General features: G+C 42.8%; 1 protein-coding gene across 3 annotated transcripts in view; it reads right to left on the bottom strand.

Annotated features, from left to right (window-relative positions):
• Positions 1-17,630, bottom strand: part of HSD17B4 (hydroxysteroid 17-beta dehydrogenase 4) — a 116,679-nt gene that overhangs the window by 70,340 nt on the left and 28,709 nt on the right. For all 3 annotated transcript variants that reach the window (XM_050945751.1, XM_050945752.1, XM_050945753.1), the window contains 3 exons: positions 12,134-12,225; positions 9,777-9,801; positions 6,458-6,586 (listed from right to left, as the gene is read on the bottom strand). In XM_050945751.1, coding sequence (XP_050801708.1) covers positions 6,458-6,586; positions 9,777-9,801; positions 12,134-12,225 — 246 coding nt within the window. The remainder of the gene's footprint in view (positions 1-6,457; positions 6,587-9,776; positions 9,802-12,133; positions 12,226-17,630) is intronic.

The following is a 17,630-nucleotide window of genomic DNA, read 5'->3' as shown; positions in this document are numbered from 1 at the left end:
GCAGCCCCAAACCCAAACCATGCAGCGTAGACCCCCTACGCTCGCCAGAAGCATAAGGGCCCATGCAGCACCCTCGTACCCTCTAGCATGTAGGGTTGGGAAAAGAAATCTTCAGGGTGAAACCAAAGAAACACAAGCCGATAGGATCAAGCAAACAAAGGCAGCATTTGTAGCAGAGGCCATTGGACGCCAGACATTACTAGTATCAGACGGCTTTCTGCGGTTTTTGCTGATCACGTACTTTCCTGTCTGCTCATCAGCTGCCAGTTCCAGTTACACTCACCCTCTCCCTCCCAGTCTCTACACCAGGAATCAACCTTTGGCACGCAGCCTGCCAGGATAAGCACCCAGGCTCGTTTGTTTACCTGACGCATCCTCAGGTTCGGCCGATCACTGCTTCCACTGGCTGAGGTTTGCCGCTCCAGGCCAATGGGGGCTGTGGGAAGCACCACGGGCCAAGGAACTTTCTGGCCACTGCTTCCCGCCACCCACATTGGCCTGGAGCAGCGAACCGCGGCCAGTGGGAGCAGCGATCGGCGGAATCCTGGTGGGCCGTGTGCCAAAGGTGGTCAATCCTTGCTCCACACCTTGGTCTCATTCAACAGCCCTCCACACTCCTCTCCTATGTCACCTTCCTCCTCTGACTATTCTTTCCTACACTCACTTACCCTGACCCGTAATACATTTCAATAAATAAAATTAAAAGTCTCAGCAATTATTTAATTCAAAAAATCCAAAAAAGGGGGGAAAAAAGCACAGAAGAACATCATGCTGGCACACCATCGGGCTGTTCACTCTGCTTGTATGTTATATTCCCTTCCCCACTTGTTATCTTGTCTAGTAAGGCTAAACTCTTTGAGGCAAGGACCATCACATTTCTACAGAGCCTAGCACAACTGACCCCTTTGGTCCTTTAAGTAGTAGTGCAACACAAACAAACAACAAAAAGCATGTAGAGGAAAAAGAATAAGTAAGATAGACAAAAGTGATTGGCCACTCCCTGATAATGGTCTAACTGTTTAAAAACATTACCAAAAATTAAAAAACACAAAAACAGCAAAACCTAGATAACCACATCCAGAAACAACTAGACTGCTCTTTTCCTTCGGTAACTTGACTTAAGCATCAAGTATTCTGAGTCAAATTAAAACTGGAAAAAAACCTTTCTAAATACATTACAGAATGGTGGAAGGCAAATTGGGAAATTTTTACTTAGAATGATTTTAGAAAACCCAGTCAGATTTGCTTTACCTTATGAGATTATCTCTAGTATGTGAAGCTCATCTGAGATAACACTCCCTGCAGTTATTCACAGAATTCAGTGCATATGCACTAGGACATTGATCCAGCAAACCACTTGAAACGTGCTTAAACTTTAGCATATGCTTAAGTATTTTGCTAGATTAGGGTCTAAATGAGTTACTATCCAAGTAATAGGTACTGAATATTTAATTTTATATTAAAAATTAATGAGTTCCACTAAGAGTTTATATTTGTAAAATAATGTTGTTCTGTGAAGTCTACAAAAAACACTTTTGTGTGTAATAGCTTTACAGAAATCACAGCTAACTCATGGCAAAATTGTAGGTCCAGTCCTAAAGATTATTACAAATGTAAGGAAAGTTACCTTTCAAATGACATGTTGCACAAACTTCAACCCCTTATAATCTAGAAGGAATTAAAGTCAGACCACTCATTCAGAATTCCCCAATTATTTTTGTGCTGAGTCAAGCATCACATCTCTGATTATGGGATATTCTTGCAAATTAAAGGTAAATGTTTTAGCTAATTGGTATTTTTTGTAATTGCATATAATTTTTAGTACATAATTGCTTCTTCACAGCATCCAATTACTTAAATTTATACTGGTAATAGTTTTTAATGAAATCTTTTGGGAGCACTTGAACTTGCAGATATACAAGGCACTTTTTTAATGCAAATATTCTAATTAGTTTTGCTTATTTAACAGTTGAATGCCTTTAGGCACTAAAAAGGGGACTTTCATACTAGGAAAAAAACTTTCTGGGAAAATACTGGGGAAAAAACTTTCTAATGTACTATACTGAAAAATTAAATTTATTGATTATCAAATTTCTTCAGAGTTTTCTTTAACTCTTTTGCTAATTCTCACAGATATGAGAGGTTAAACAAGGGCTTGTTCTCTCATTCAAAGACCAGCTACACCTCTATCTTGATGCTACTGAATTTTTTACATAAAACAGTCCTTTTCATAACACCACACTAAAGCAGAAGATGGCACTGGGGTGTGAGAGAAAAATTTTACTGAGATCTTCAACTTTAGCAAATGCAATATAGTTAAATACCAACAGGGTACATTATACTGCTTTTTGTATCCATTTCTCTTATTTTGTATTTGTCCTAGTGAAATACCCAGAAAAATATATTGTATGCATTATGATCTTCAATTCTCCTGCAAATCAGCATACAACTTTTTTGGAACACCAATGAATAAATGGTTTTCTGCTCATCCAGGAATTTCTAGGTTTAATAAATTTACTTGTGTTAAACAATAGTACTTTGGGTGAATACTTTTTCCATCAATATAAAATATAAAATATTAAATTCTGTCTGGTTTAGACTGTAAGCTACTTGTGGGGGGAGAAGTTGTGATTTTTCTGTGTTTTGTATAGTGCTAAGCAAATTTATGGTACATAAGAACACAAGAATGGCCATACTGGGTCAGACCAAAGGTCCATCTAGCCCAGTATCCTATCTACCGACAGTGGCCAACGCCAGATGCCCCAGAGGGAGTGAACCTAGCAGGTAATGATCAAGTGACCTCTCTCCTGCCGTCCATCACCACCCTCTGACAAAATAGAGGCTAGAGACACCATTCCTTACCCATCCTGGCAAACAGCCATTAATTTATCCAGTTCTCTTTTAAACACTGTTCTAGTCCTAGCCTTTACAACCTCCTCAGGCACGGAGTTCCACAAGCTGACTGTGCGCTGTGTGAAGAAAAACTTCCTTTTATTTGTTTTAAACGTGCTACCCATTAATTTCAATTGGTGGTCCCTAGTTCTTGTATTACGGGAACAAGACGAGTACTAAATAAATAGCTGTATCAATCTGAAGGGAAGTTATAAAAACCAGTGTGGCAGCAGAATTATAAAATCAATGTATAAGCATGTTAATATATAGGCATTACCAGCTCAAGGAGGGAGATTTGACAGGGCTGGGACTGAACAAAAAAAACAAACGATCTCACGTGGCTCTCAATAGCTCCTGCCTGCTTTGTATTTCTGAAGAAGGTAAGAGAAGTGATCCCAAGAAGGAAATGACATGAGATCAGCTGGGGAAAAATGTTACGTAGACTAGTGTGGTGTCCGAGATAAGCTGTGACAAGGCCAGAGAGTAAGTTGCTGCAGTAGCTGAGGCAAGACATGACCAAGGCATAGATGTGGGCTTCTACGGTAGGAGTTATGAGAAAGACACAGATTCTTGAGATAGCATAGGGCAAAAGAACAAAACGATTTGGTGAGAGCTTGTATATTGGACAGAACAAGAGCAGTCAACAGCGACTGACTCTGCTGAAAGTAGTTCCAGGAAGAGAGCACAGAAAAAGTTCTTGGACAAGGACAGGCAAAGGTCATTAGCCATTAGTAAGACATATTTCACTGGAGTGGTTGGGGAGAAGCTAGAGATCCAACAGAGTTTTTGTCACAGGGTGACACAGGTCATTTAAGAGGAAAGAGGCCAGTGACTAGTCAGCTGACTCCTGACTGGGGCTTAAAGTCGTGACTTGGGCCACCTCTCTAGAGGGGAGAGAGAACTGGGACTCAGAGATGCCTTTGAGCACAGATGGAGTCAGTCAGAAAAGGGGCAGAGGAGAGCTGCCTGAGACGCAGAGGAAAGAGCAGCAGAAAAAAGAGCTGACAGGCGTTGCTGGGAGAGAGCTGAGTTTGGAAAGAGCATCAACTGTGAGCTGCTAGTGAAGAGCTTGAAGGAAAGTTTGGAAAGGAGCTGAGTTTGGAAAAGCAGAAGATCCAGTCTGACACGGGGAAGCCAAGCCCACAAGCAAAAAGTTTGCTGTAGGAGGGTGCATCACCCAAACAGAGACAGGACTGACAGCGAGTGAGGCCTTGAGGAGTAGAACACAACAGCCACGGGAGTCCTTGGGGCAAAGACCTGAGTGAAGGATTGTAGAAAGTGAAGTCATCCTCAGGTAGGGAGGTCTGGAGAGTGGTCCCTAGATCAGGGGCCAAAGGAACTTAGAACAAAGCACTGCTAATGACTCTTGAGCCGATGACTTGCTCATCTCTCTCTGGAGGGGGAAATGGGAAAAGCCTGCTATGTGCATTTGTTTATTGTGGAAAATGGTTTTCCTAACAGGTTTTGGGGGAAGTACTGCACTGATGTATATGAATGTGTTGTGCCCAGAGATAACCTTTATATCAGACACTAAGAAACTATTTTCCTTTAATAGACAGAAGAAGGGAAATGCACCTGTCGTGCCACAGACAGCCACAGGGCCACTCTATAATAGTGTTATTTTATTTCAATTAGATGTTCTTAAGACCATTATGAAGCACTCAACCCTGCCCAAGGTGCTTTAACAAAATTCACACTGTCAGAACAACATTCAATACTAAAAGAAGAAAAAAACAAAGCAACAGATATACATATCACACTTAGGAAACTTAGAAGTAATGGAAAGAAGGAACATGATTGTTGGATAGGCAGATGGGGGGCGGGGGGCAAAGGAAATTTCATTTTGGAAAAGATATATAATAGTCATCTGTAGGATGAGAGAAAAAGCCATTCACGAGAGAGAGTAAGACAGACAGAAGGATGAGAGTATGGGGGAAGAGAAAAGTCAGAAGATGGAAGGGGGGGGGGAGTAGAACAGAACGAGGGATTGATTAGAGGTAGGCAGCAGGAAAGATACCAGAGTCACACTGGAGTGAAACAGCAGAGGTAATAAGTAGAATGAAGGTTAGGCAGAGGGACGAGAGCTCTTGCTGCATAGTGCCAATTCTGTACCTGAAGAAATTAGTACGCTCTTTGCCAGAAAGGGAGGAGGAGGAGGAGGGACAGGGAGCAATAATGGAGAAGGATAATGTGGTCATCATAGAGAAGAGCTTTGTAAACACCAAGGTTGAGACAGAGACTAACATGGTACATAGGGTCTGGAGCTTCTGGTCAAAGCAGGAAGCAAGGGAGATGAAGCAAGAGGCTGTGGAGTCAGGCTGATCATCAAAGGGAATCTGAAATTGTTACAGATATAGCAATCTCCTGCAATATATTTAGAATATATTACTGTATCATTGTAGGTTAGGGATTGTATGTAATTTCATGGTGGAAGATGACCACAGTTCCTTCAGTAAGAACAATGGGGAGTTATTAGGCATATTCACTCAGCTTGCAATACCTCCAGAGAACCACCACCACCGGTAGAGGCTCACATATGCTAGTTTCAACGGGATTCTAGAGAGATCATCAGACAAAGAAAGGACTATGTTTAAATTGATTCATGCCTTTCTTTCTGATCCAGCAAACGGCCAGGACCAGTTGTCCAATGGGGGCCCAATCCTTCCTGGGATTTTGGAAGGACTTTGGCCTACGGAAGCCCCATAAAGACCGATGGGTGACCTCTGATAAGCTGTTAGCACACAGAGAAACTTTTATTGTTTTTAATACGTTTTCTCTGTAATGTTTTCATCTTAAGAATAAATGTGCTTGCTTATAAAGGGCTGCTTGGTAAGTTATAACTGCCAGCAATGACGTTTATAGCCTCTGAAGAGAAAGCAAAGTGCAAACGCTGGCCCGTTTAGGCAGTCTGGCTTTCTGGAAATAAAGTGCAGTGCAGGGAACTGCGCAGCCTAGAAAAGCCCATTAGGAGAGAAGAGAGATGCAGGTCTCTGTCCAAGAGAAGAGATGGGAGCCTAGAGTGGATGCCCTTGGTGAATCATGAAGCGGGAATACCGGTGTAGTTGCAGAATTTTAACACAAGTGATCAAGGATAAGGAGGCTGGGGAAATTGCAGCCCCAGTGTCATGCCAGAGGGTCCCTAACCCAAAAACTTTTCCTTACTTAAACTTTCAACAGTCACCCAAGATTCCAGTAGTGAAGGAAATACATTCCTTATTAACACATTGCTCCTACATGCACTGGTGTACAACCAAATATAAAATTATCTTCAATCTGATTGTAAAACACAGAACTCATAGCAAAATTGAGCACCTTAGCTAGGAAACCCCTGAGGAAGAGGACAAACATTCAAAGGCACAGCAATAGCGTTAAAAAGGCCTGACTCTACTAGAAGTGTGTAATGATTTATGGGACACAGCTGAAGGGGAAGTTCACCTGATTCAGCAGACTTTTTTTTTTCCCCCCTTCTAAAAAGCATAAAATAAAAACCTGATGTTTCTATAAAACTCCCTCTTACAGCTTTCATTTCCCCAGACTGTTGTATTATACCAAACACCTCCTTTACCTTGGATAGTCCGGGGCTTGCTGGCATTATCAAAGTCACAGATCTTCTCCCATTTATCTTGCACAGCCTCTGGTGTCATCGGATGATTCTTCTCCCTGACAATGGAACCCAGGGATCGCTCCCAGCGCACTAATTAAACAGCAAAAATGGAAGACATTGATCACAGAGTTCAAGGTGGTGGTCAACAAGACAAACTGCAGAACCCTTCAATTTCTCAGTGTGCTTTCTGAGAGATAATTAAAACTCATTCCAACCCTCCCAAAGGAGAGAGAAAACTAGGTCAGAACCTCTCTGATCTAACTCACAAGTGCCAGGTAGTTGAATTTAAAACGGTCTTTGCCAATAGTTAACACTTAAAGAATCATACCATGACATTTTAAATTCGAATAAAACATGACAGAAATATTTGTAAATGTGATTTCAGTTTTTGAACATTCCTTTTCACTAGGCAAGGAACACCTGTACCATAAACCAATTTAAAGAGTCTATTCAAGTTCTGCTTTCATGGGATTTTGACCACTGCTACTCTCTGAGGCTGTCAAAGGGCTTGGGAAGCTGTAGGTGAATCACGAGGGGACAACACTGTTGATGGAGAATGCCAGTGACAGAGAGGGCCAGAGATCAGTGTCTCAAAGCAAGTGATCTTTAGCACCCTGACTCAAGGAGATACTTTCTGGCACAGACAATCTTACCAATAATCATCATGTTTCCAATCTTCCTTTCTAGAGAAAACTCTGAAAAAGGTTAAAATGAAGCCAGTGCTGGCAGAAGCGGTGCCAGAGTTTCTGGCACCCTAGGCAGAATTTGGGGGGCAGCATTTTGTGCGCTCCCCACGGGGCGCACGGGAGCTTCTGGTTCCGCTCCCATCGCACCGCCGAAGAAGGACCCTCCGCCGAAATGCTGCAGGCGACAGCGGCAGTCATTGAGCTGCTCAATTGCCTGCCGCTGTTTTCTGCGGCATGTCGGGAGAAGGTCCTTTCTTCAGCAGCGCGACAGGAGCAGAACCAGAAGCTCCAGCGCGCCCCGTGGGGAGCGCACAAAATGCCGCTCCCCGAATTCTGGCACCCTAGGCAACTGCCTAGGGTGGCCTAATGGAAGAGCCAGCCCTGAGCACTGGGATGCCTCAAATTTCCTTGACTACTATGAATCCATCTCAGCTTGGAAATGGCAAGGAAGCTGATCTCATTAATTGACTATCTTTTCTTGGTGATGGACAATGATCAAGTTTCCATGCTGATATTCTGAGATCTATCAGCTGCCACTGCTACCATTTACCACGATTTGTTACTGAAAAGTTTACAAATGCTAAAGGAACAGCTGGAGCGACTATTGCAAGACTCCATTCTTTTCTCTTTGACAGGAACCAAAGAGTACTTCTGGGTGAACAGTTAACTGCCTCAAGAACTCTCTTGTGAAGGGGCGGGGCCTCAGACAGAAGGAGTGGGACCAGGGGTGGAAGTAAGTTACATTTCTTACCCTTACAGTCCAAACACAAGCAACCCACCTCTCCTACCTACTTCATGGATCCCTCCCATTGCATGACTTATATATAAAAAATAAAAGCTACTATTACTACCAGTACTGTCTGTAATAAAACTTTATTATTGGAATAAGCCTGAAAAACTGAAAACTCACTATCACATTTTTCTCCTTGTCCTCCCTCCTCCTCCTCCAGCCAGGCTGCCCGACCGATCTTGCCTCATCCAGGAGACAGAAAAGAACTGCCCGGCTTTCGGCACTGTCCCCACAACAACTGTGAGTGAAATTAACAAGGATGCCAGAAATAGCCCCGAATCCCACAGAGTGAACAGCTAAGTTTAAACTGTTCCTATGCAGGCAGCAGGTTACCTGGGGAGGCTTCTCCCTCAGCCAGTCCCCCTGCTCCCTGCTACAAGCTAGAGGAGAGCCGCTGCAGCCCCTGCTGAGTGGAGGGGGTGGGAGAGAAACCGATGTGACAGTGAGTTTTACCCTTCCACTGGCTTTTATTAGCTCTGGATTTAAGCTGTGCAGTCAAATGCCTATTGTATTCTGCCCCTGCCTTGGTCTCACACACACACCCTCCCTCATTCCCAGCAACAATCCTGATGTGAAATTAACAAGGATGCCTGAAACAGCCCCAAATTCCACAGTTCAGACAGCAGAGCGAACAGCTAAATTTAAACTGTTCTTATGCAGGCAGCAGGCTACCTGGGGAGGCTTCTCCCTCAGCCAGTCCCCTGCTTCCTGCTACAAGCTAGAGGGAAGCCGCTGCAGCCCCTGCTGAATGGGAGGGTCGGGGCTAGGCTCCGGGTGGGCAGCCTGGCTGGAGGAGGAGGGAGAGAAACAAAAAACAAATGTGACAGTGAGTTTTCCCTTTCCAAGCTTTTACTAGCTTTGAGTTTGAACTTTTTGTTATGCAGCCAAAAGAGGTGAAAGTAAGCCAGTACTGAATGCTGCACTATTTGCCAGTACACTACTGCTCCTTTTTTTTTTTTTAAATCAGTACCCCGTACCAGCTTACTTTGATCTCCGTGTGGAGGGCACTTCAAGGTTCCACGCTGTCCCTTATCCTGTACAATGAGTATAACAGGCTGCTAATGAAAAGAAAATGGCTTAGGGTCCATCTCATTAGAATACTAGTCAGAGCTGTTCAAAAAAAATTCAAAATATTTCAGCTAAAAACAGGGACAAATTTTTCAGGGAAGTTTTCAAAGGAGAATCTCATTTTTCAACCAGCTCTAATGTGGCTGATTCAGCCACATTAGAGAATCTTTGCACATGTTTAAAAAATAATCGTGCATAAGATGAGTAGAGGAAAAGAAAGTTAAGACATGTTTATACACTGAAGTAAAATTGTTCTCTTGCTCATCAGCCACTGCATGTTGAATGGAGGCCCAGGTGTTGTCTTTACTTTTATTATACACACCTTTATGTGTATTCACTTAAAGGTGAATACACATAAAAACAGATTAATAGCATGTGCCTCCTACATATATGAAGACTATCCCTTGTGTTCACACATACTCTTTAGCTCTTGTAGCTAACATTGCTAAGCCTCTTCAGCTAGTGTAAGTCAATGCAGCTCCAATCAAACCAAGGGAGTGGTGCCAATTTTTACTAGATGAGGATCTGGCACACATGGATTATGGCACTCATTTTGTGTACTAAAATCTGCCTCATCTATTCAAAATATGCAGCCCACTAGAGACGAACAAAATTCTCCCTCTAGAAAAAGCTGTATCAACAGTCATTGTAGAAGAGAGAATGTGCAATTATATTAGATTTTGTTTTTATTAAAAAAAAGAATCTAAATCAACCTACAACAACACAGACTACTTACATTTACCAATCCATCCGGCTCCCACCTGCCAAGAGGGAAAACAAATCATTATCTGATTCTATCACAGGAATCAGAGTTTTAGTGTTGGAAACAAGCAAAACTATTCTCTAGAGGGCATTTGTGTAAGTGACAACAAAGCAACCTGGCATATAATTAATTATAATGTGTGCTATTTTTCCAAAGAACTTTCTACTAAGCCTAGGTGCACTAGCAGTATAAATAAGATTTCAATAGTTGTTTGGGAAACAGACAGCCCTATATTGGTGAATCCCATCAATGGCCTGTGTACCTAGGATTATAACTCATTTTACTGTAGAATCACTGTTGGACTCTATGGGACTGCTGCTCACATAGAAAGCTCCTCTGTGGCAACATTTTGCCTGACTGGTAGAGTCAACGGGGAGCTAACGAACATGACAAACACCTTCCACAGGAAAGTATTAAAGCATAGGAGCAGACTGGATTCCTAGTCATTTTCTCTCATTAGAGACACTGAAAATGAAGTGAGAAAAGAGAGAAAAAGAAAGGAAAATAGAAGGACTGGCTGGGCAAAGATATTTAAAAGATGGCACTTTGAGGGGAAGAGAAGAAAGAGAAGCAGGAAATTTGCACACTTTAAACTACATAAGTCAACATATTCTAAAACTAATACCGCACACACATTTTGTTGGAGGGTTTCAGATCTGTCACACTAGCTTGAGGCCTGCATGTGGCACAGAAACTGCCCTGACCAATGAATTAGCCAACTCTCCTTTATACACTATGCATTGCAAGAGAAGGCACAAGCCCATTTATAAGAAATATTTGCAAGATCTTGATTCCAAAAATGTGGTCAGCCTATGTGTGTTAGATGGGGATTCTAAAACGTGTTTAAGTGATTTTAGAGAATAAATCTCTGACTGTCAATAGAATTTGTGCTTTTAAGTCACTTGCACATTTCTGAAAATGCCATGATATAAAGAAAAAGAATAAGCTACTGATGCCAACAAGCAATCTTTAATAAAAAAAAAAAAAAAAAAAGAGGCTTGAACAGCATGCCTCAAAGCACCCTGGAATCATAAATCTTTGATCCCATCTGGAAGTTGGTCTGTGTGTACCTGTTTCACATATGAATTGTGTGAACTCCCCCCTTTCTAAAAAAAAAGGACTGATGCAACTACATCAGCCATGACAATAAAACTAGTTCTTCTCTAGGATTTTGATTTTTGGGAGAGATGCAAACCCACACTTACATGAACCTATCCTACACAAAAAAATATATAATCACATCAACTTTAGGCTGGTGAAGTAGTAAGAGAATAATTATAGATAGAAGTCAGTCACAAACATACGAGAGATACAGCTGTGCTGGAAAATAACTGTGCTCTTGTTTCTAAAGAGATAGTATAAAACTTGAACTATATTCCTTTTTACAAATGGAGTTAGAACTAGCTTCAGGTTCTAGAGCTGATGCTCAATTCCTAAAATAAAGCCAGTTAACTGTGTCTGCACATTGAGAGAACATAAAAGGGATCCTGTTTATAGTCCAGGGGTAGGCAACCTGTGGCACATGTGCCGAAGGTGGCACGCAAACTGATTTTCAGTGGCACTCAGACGGCCAGGGTCCTGGCCTGGGTCTGGGGGCTTGTCATTTTAATTTAATTTTAAATGAAACTTCTTAAAAATATTTTAAAAACCTTATTTACTTTACATATAACAATAGTTTAGTTATATATTATAGACTTATAGAAAAAGACCTTCTAAAAACATTAAAATGTATTACTGGCACGCAAAACCTTAAATTAGAGTGAATAAATGAAGACTCAGCACACCATTTCTGAAAGGTTGCTGACCCCTGGTATAGTCTGTGAATAACTTACTCATAGAATTTATTTCTGGGCAGAGAAATCAAATGTTCTCTACATTTCAAAGATCTGTTATCAGAATAAGAGAAAGTAAAGGGTAGGAATATGGCCTGGTGCACCATAAGGGAGAGGGAGGAGGAGGAGCTGGCCAGCGCTATAAACAGACAGATATATTCTGTAAGCTACCAGCACTGAAAACGTACAAACCTTTTGTCCACATAAGATGGAGCAATATAAAGATTCCCCTCACAGTACTGCTACACTAACAAAAATTAATGCCACAAAAGAGTATTTTACTACTAACATTAACATTTAACTACTTCACTGTTGCCCAGCATATCTGGCACATGTAACAAAATAAATTTTTGGTGCTACCCTTTTTACTGGGTACAAAGTTATCACAGCAGAATGCCATCACTTCAAAGAACACTGCAGCTCCAGAAAAGGGACTACAACTGCATTGGGTTACAAAAGAACAAACCTATTGCATGTTAAAATGCAAAAAAGTATCACCTCAAACAGACTGCCATTCTCCTGACACTTCTCATGGCAAAGCCAAAGAACTAAGGGAGCCACATACTCTGGTTTGAAAGCATCCACCATATCTGGAATAAATTGAAAAAAAACAAACATCAGTATGAATACATCATCATTCAAATACTTTATTCACCAAACCCATCCCCATCATCATTCATTTCTACCCACTTTCTGGAAGGAATGATCAAATTCACTGTAATGTGAATGAGTTGTGCTGCATATCCTTTCCATTTTTGTCTTTGTAAATCTTACTTTGTTTCACTAGCACTAAAACAGATCTCTAGCTTGTTCATTTCCCTTTTATTTTTATCTGGTATTTATTCAGTTGTGTTACAAGCCACTGTCACTTTCCATATTTTTTCCCAATAAAAACTCGCAATGTACACAGCTCTTGTATGTAGGGATTGCTACCCTGCACATCACAAAACGTGTTCTTGATTACAAACTAAATAAATGTAGGCTATTTAAAGCAGTGGTCTCCAACCTTTTTACGCCAAGATCATTTTTTTAATTGAAGGGCAACCCAGGATCTACCCCATTCCTTCCCCGTCCCACCCACCCTGTGGATTGCTCTCCCACAACCTCATTCACCTTCACCAGGCTGGGACAGGGTATTGGGGTTTGGGAGGGGTGTGGTCTCTGGGTTGGGGCCGAGGGGTCTGCAGTGTGGAAAGGGGCTCTCGGCTGAGCCTGGGGGAGGGTCAGGAGGTGGTGAGAGGTACAAGCTCTAGGAGCGAGTCTGGGTGCAGGAGGGGGTACAGGGTGCTGGCTCTGGGAGGGGGGTCAGGGCTTGAGGTGCAGGAAGGGGTTTGGGGTGCTGGCTCTAGGAGGGGGCTCAGGGATGGGGGTTGGGGTACAGCCTTCCACCGGGCAGCACTTACCTCCGGCGGCTCCCAGTCAGTGGCGCAGCATGGCTGCCACTAAGGCAGGCTCCCTGCCTACCCCAGCCCCATGCTGCTCCTGAAAGGGACCAATGCGCCCCTGTGGCCCAGTAGGGGGCACATGGCTCCACACACTGTCCCTCCCTGCAAGCACAGTCCATGCAGCTCCCCTGGGCCATAGCTCCCCGTTCCCGGCCAATGGGAGCTGCGAAGGCAGTGCTTGCAGGCAGGAACAGTGTGCAGAGAGAGACCCCTGCCCCAGCACCCCTAGGGCACGCTTGGCCACTTCCAGGAGCAGCATGGGGCCAGAGCAGGCAGGGAGCCTGCCTTAGCGGCAGCCTCACTACACTACCAGAGATCGTGATCAACTCGGAGATCCTCTAAGATCAACCAGTCGATCACAATTGACCGGTTGGCGATTTAAAGGATTACTAGAACAACACACAACTGAAAAATTGTACAGTTGACAATCAATCATCTCCCTCTCCAATCAGTGCGACATATATGATGAGAAAAATCAACAATAGGTTTCATACATTTTACAAAACACACATCCTTCTGCTTAGTATTCATAGGCCATCATATTAAAAATGCAATACTCTATTCATTTCCCCATTCATTGTGTGTGGAAAGTTAACTAAAGAAAACTTGTCTTGCAATACTTTGGAGACAGCAAATATTTCAGGCAGTCCACTATAAAACGAACAACAGAATATATCTTTGATACATCAAGAGGAATCTAAGATACGAACTATAATTAAGGCTGCGAGTTTGTCATGGAGGTCATGGACTCTGATCTCTGTGACCAGTGCAGCTTGCCTGGGGACTGCCTGAGCAGCACAGGCAGCCCCTGGGCCAGCCGCACCAGCTGTTACTGGGGCAGTCTTGGGCACTGCACCCCACCCCACCCCGCCGCCCCCAGAAGCTGGAGGACTCTGGCTGTGGGACAAGGCTCAGGGCAAGGGGGTGGGGCATGGAAGGGGGTGAGGGCTCTGGTTGGTGCTTGGCTCTGGGGGCTCCCTGGAAGCAACGCTGCCGACACCTGCAAGCACACTGCCTATGCCTGCACGCACTGCCCCCGCAGCTCCCACTGACCACGGGCGGAGCCGGTGCTTGGGGCAGAGGCAGTGCACTGAGCCAAGTAGGGAGCCTGCCAGCCCTGTCCCCCTCGTCCCCCTCCAGCACCAGCGGGGGTCCCGGGCTGCCGGCTGCCGCCCCCCCTTCCAGCACCAGTGGGGGTCCCAGGCTGCCTGCTGCCGCCGGCCACCCCTGTCCAGCAACAGCAGGCGTCCCGGGCCACTCCCCTCCTCCACCACCACACCAAGATTTAGTCGGGGTATACAGTACAAGTCATGGACATGTCACGGGCCGTGAATTTTTGTTTACTGCCCATGACCTGTCCATAAGTTTTACTAAAAATATTCGACTAAAATGAAGCCTTAACTATAATCAGCACTGGTTCACATCTCATTTGTTTGTTAGTTACAACCTAACAATGCCCATGATGTGGTACTAGTGGAGGTCTGTTACAGACCACTGACTTAAACCAGAGAACATGAAGAATTATTCCTTAAGCACCTATCTGTAATGTGTGGAAGAAAGGTTGTTATGGGAGATTTTAATCTGGAAGACATTACATTGTTACAGTTTCTAAAAATTATAGATGATAAATTTCTAACACAAAAGTATTGCACCCTACATGAGGTAATGATTTTGGACCTCATTGTGAGAAATAAAGATGAATTAATCACTGGACTGAAAGTTGGTGATTGCCTAAGGACCAGTGATCCTGATCCAATTACGTTCATTATGGGCAAACAAAGGAGAGCCCTTATCGGTAATAAATAAATAAATTACATATAAAAATATAAGCCCACACACTGCTTCAAAAGAGAAAATTTCCCAAAGGCTAAGGAATATTATGACTAAAATTGATTGGAGAAAACAAACAGAAAAATGTGAATTACAATTGGGAGTTCTTTTAGAAGAGTCTGTTAGATGGCCTAAAATCCTTAATTCCACAATCTGAAAAATGGCAACTCTGGCTAAAAGTCCAAACTCATTCAATGGAGAAATAAATGCAGCAACTAGAAATAAAAAAGCAATATATAACAATGAAAAAAAAGGAGAAATAGATAACAATATAAATTAGAAGCTACTGAGTACACAAAATGGATAAGGGAAATGAACGACATCAAGGAAAACTTCATAGCTGTCAGAGCAAAGATTGGTAAAAAGGAATTTTTAAGTACATCAGGAACAAATGAAATCCTAGCAATATCATAGGCCAGTTACTAGATGATGATGGTAAAATTGTTAATAATGATGCAAAAAAGGCAGAACTGTTCAATACATATCTCTGTTCAGTATTTGGAAAGTAGAAGGATGATGTATTTGTATCACATGTGGATCATGAAGGACTTTCCAGTAATGAAGGAGGACGTTAGACCGATTTTAAACCAGGAAGCCTGGATAACTTGCACCCAACGGTGCTAAAAGACTTGGCTAATGAGATCTCAGCCCACTGATAATTATTTAGAATACCCAGGAAATTCCAGAAGACTAGAAGAGGACTAATGTTGTTCCAATATTCCAAGAGATGCAAGTATAAACCGGTTAGCTTGACATTAATCCCATGCAAATAATGGAAAAGCTGATGTAGGATTCAATCAATAAAGAATAGGAATATAAAGAATGCCAGTCAACATGGAAAATGTCTTTTCAAACTAACCTGATTTCATTCTTTGATAAAGTCTGTTGATAAAGATAAGTACGCAGGTGTAATACATTTAGACTTTGGTAAAGCATTTGACTGAGTACTGCACAACATTCTGATTAAAAAATTAGCACTGTGCAATATCAATAAAAGAACACATTACATGGATTAAGAGCTGGTTAACTAAGAGCAAATGAATATAAGTCATACTTACACAATGCAGGACTGTGTCCTGGAAAGAAATGACTCTGAAAAGTATTTAGGGTTCATAGTGAATAAACAACTCAATGTGAGCTCCAGATCAGCGAGCAGTAGTACGGACATGATTTTTACTTCTCTATAGACAGACAGACAGTATACTACTACGTACAATTCTGGTGTCCAAATTTTAAAAAGAATGTTGAAAAACTAAAGAGGGTGCAAAAAAGAGCCACAAAAGTTATTTGAAGGTTGAAGAAATTGTCTTACAGTGAGCTCTTTAGGTCTTTCAATCTGTTTAACGTATCAAAAAGACGACTGAGGAGTGATGATCGCAGTGTGCAAGTATCTTCACAGCAAGGAAAAGCCAGATATTAAATGACTGAAAGCTGAAGCCAGACAAATTCAAATTTGAAATAAGGCACACGTTCTTAACAGTGAAGGTGATTAACCATTGGAAGAAGCATACCTAAGGAAGCAGTGAGCCCTCTTTCTTTCAGTGTCTTCAAATCAAGACTAGAAGCCTTCCTGGAAGGTATGCTTTAGCCAAACACAATACAGGCTGAATACAGGGTAAGGTGGGTGAAATTTCATAGCTTATAATGTACAGGAAGTCAGACTAGACGATCTAATAGTCCCTTCTAGTCTTAAAATCTATGATCATCATCATAGGAAGGCACAGCAGATAAGTTTAGTTCTGCAAAAGAATTATGAGAGACAATAAAGGCAATTCAACTTTCGAGAGACTAACGCTGTCAGAAGAGATACCACAGGATCTTCTGGAAGGATTCAGAGTCTATGTATGCCAAATTTTAAAAGCCTTGCATTGGTTTCATACAGTTCCATCCTCAAACAATATGTACTGCTGGGTTTGGCACACTGTAAGTTCCTAAAACGAATGGGATGATGATTCCTTCTGAATGCTTTCAGGGAAAAAGCTAGATATTATTGGGGGGAGGAAAAATACTTCCAAAGGAATAAAGAAAATGCTGCACTTAAAAAAATAAACAAAACAAAACATTAGTACTTGGGAATTGTGATGGGGAAGCTACACCTCACTGGCAGAAAAGAGGTAAAAAGCAGCCCCAGGGAGGCAGCCAGTTAGAAAGGGGATAAGAGGGGCACCCAATCATGGGCCAACAGGCTCATATAAGGAGTACTGGAGGGCAGAGCAGAGATCAGTAGCTGACTGGAGCTTGAGGGGAGAAGATCAGGCTCCTAACAGGAGGAAGGAGTGCCAGCACCTGGGACAGAGCAGTGCTGCAAGCAGAGACTGGGAGAGCTAGAGAGAGCTCCTGGCTGGCTGGCTGCTAGGGCCTGCAGGCGGAGGAATTGAGGTAAGGGCAGAAGAGGGTGCTGGAGCCACATGGGAAGTGACCTTTGAACAATGGACTGCAGCTGCCACCGAGGGAGTGGCTGGACAGAGATTGCAGATCCCTCAGAAGGGGGAGGGGGGCATAAAGTGTGGCACAGCCGGAGGGCAGCATCACTGAAGAGGACGCAAGGGTCCCAGAACAAAAGTGACAGCGGCGAGGCACCACAAGAGGAGTGCACCATAGAGAACAGAGCTAATTCCCATCACAGCCGGCAGGAGGCTCCACAGTGGTCAGTGGTATCCCGTCACAGGCATCAAAAACTGATATAAATAGCCAATTTCTGAAATGTTTAAAAATTGGGC

Source organism: Gopherus flavomarginatus, chromosome 3 (genome assembly GCF_025201925.1).
Source record: "Gopherus flavomarginatus isolate rGopFla2 chromosome 3, rGopFla2.mat.asm, whole genome shotgun sequence".
Lineage (NCBI taxonomy): Eukaryota > Metazoa > Chordata > Testudines > Testudinidae > Gopherus > Gopherus flavomarginatus.
This window is presented reverse-complemented; position numbering and strand designations above follow the sequence as displayed.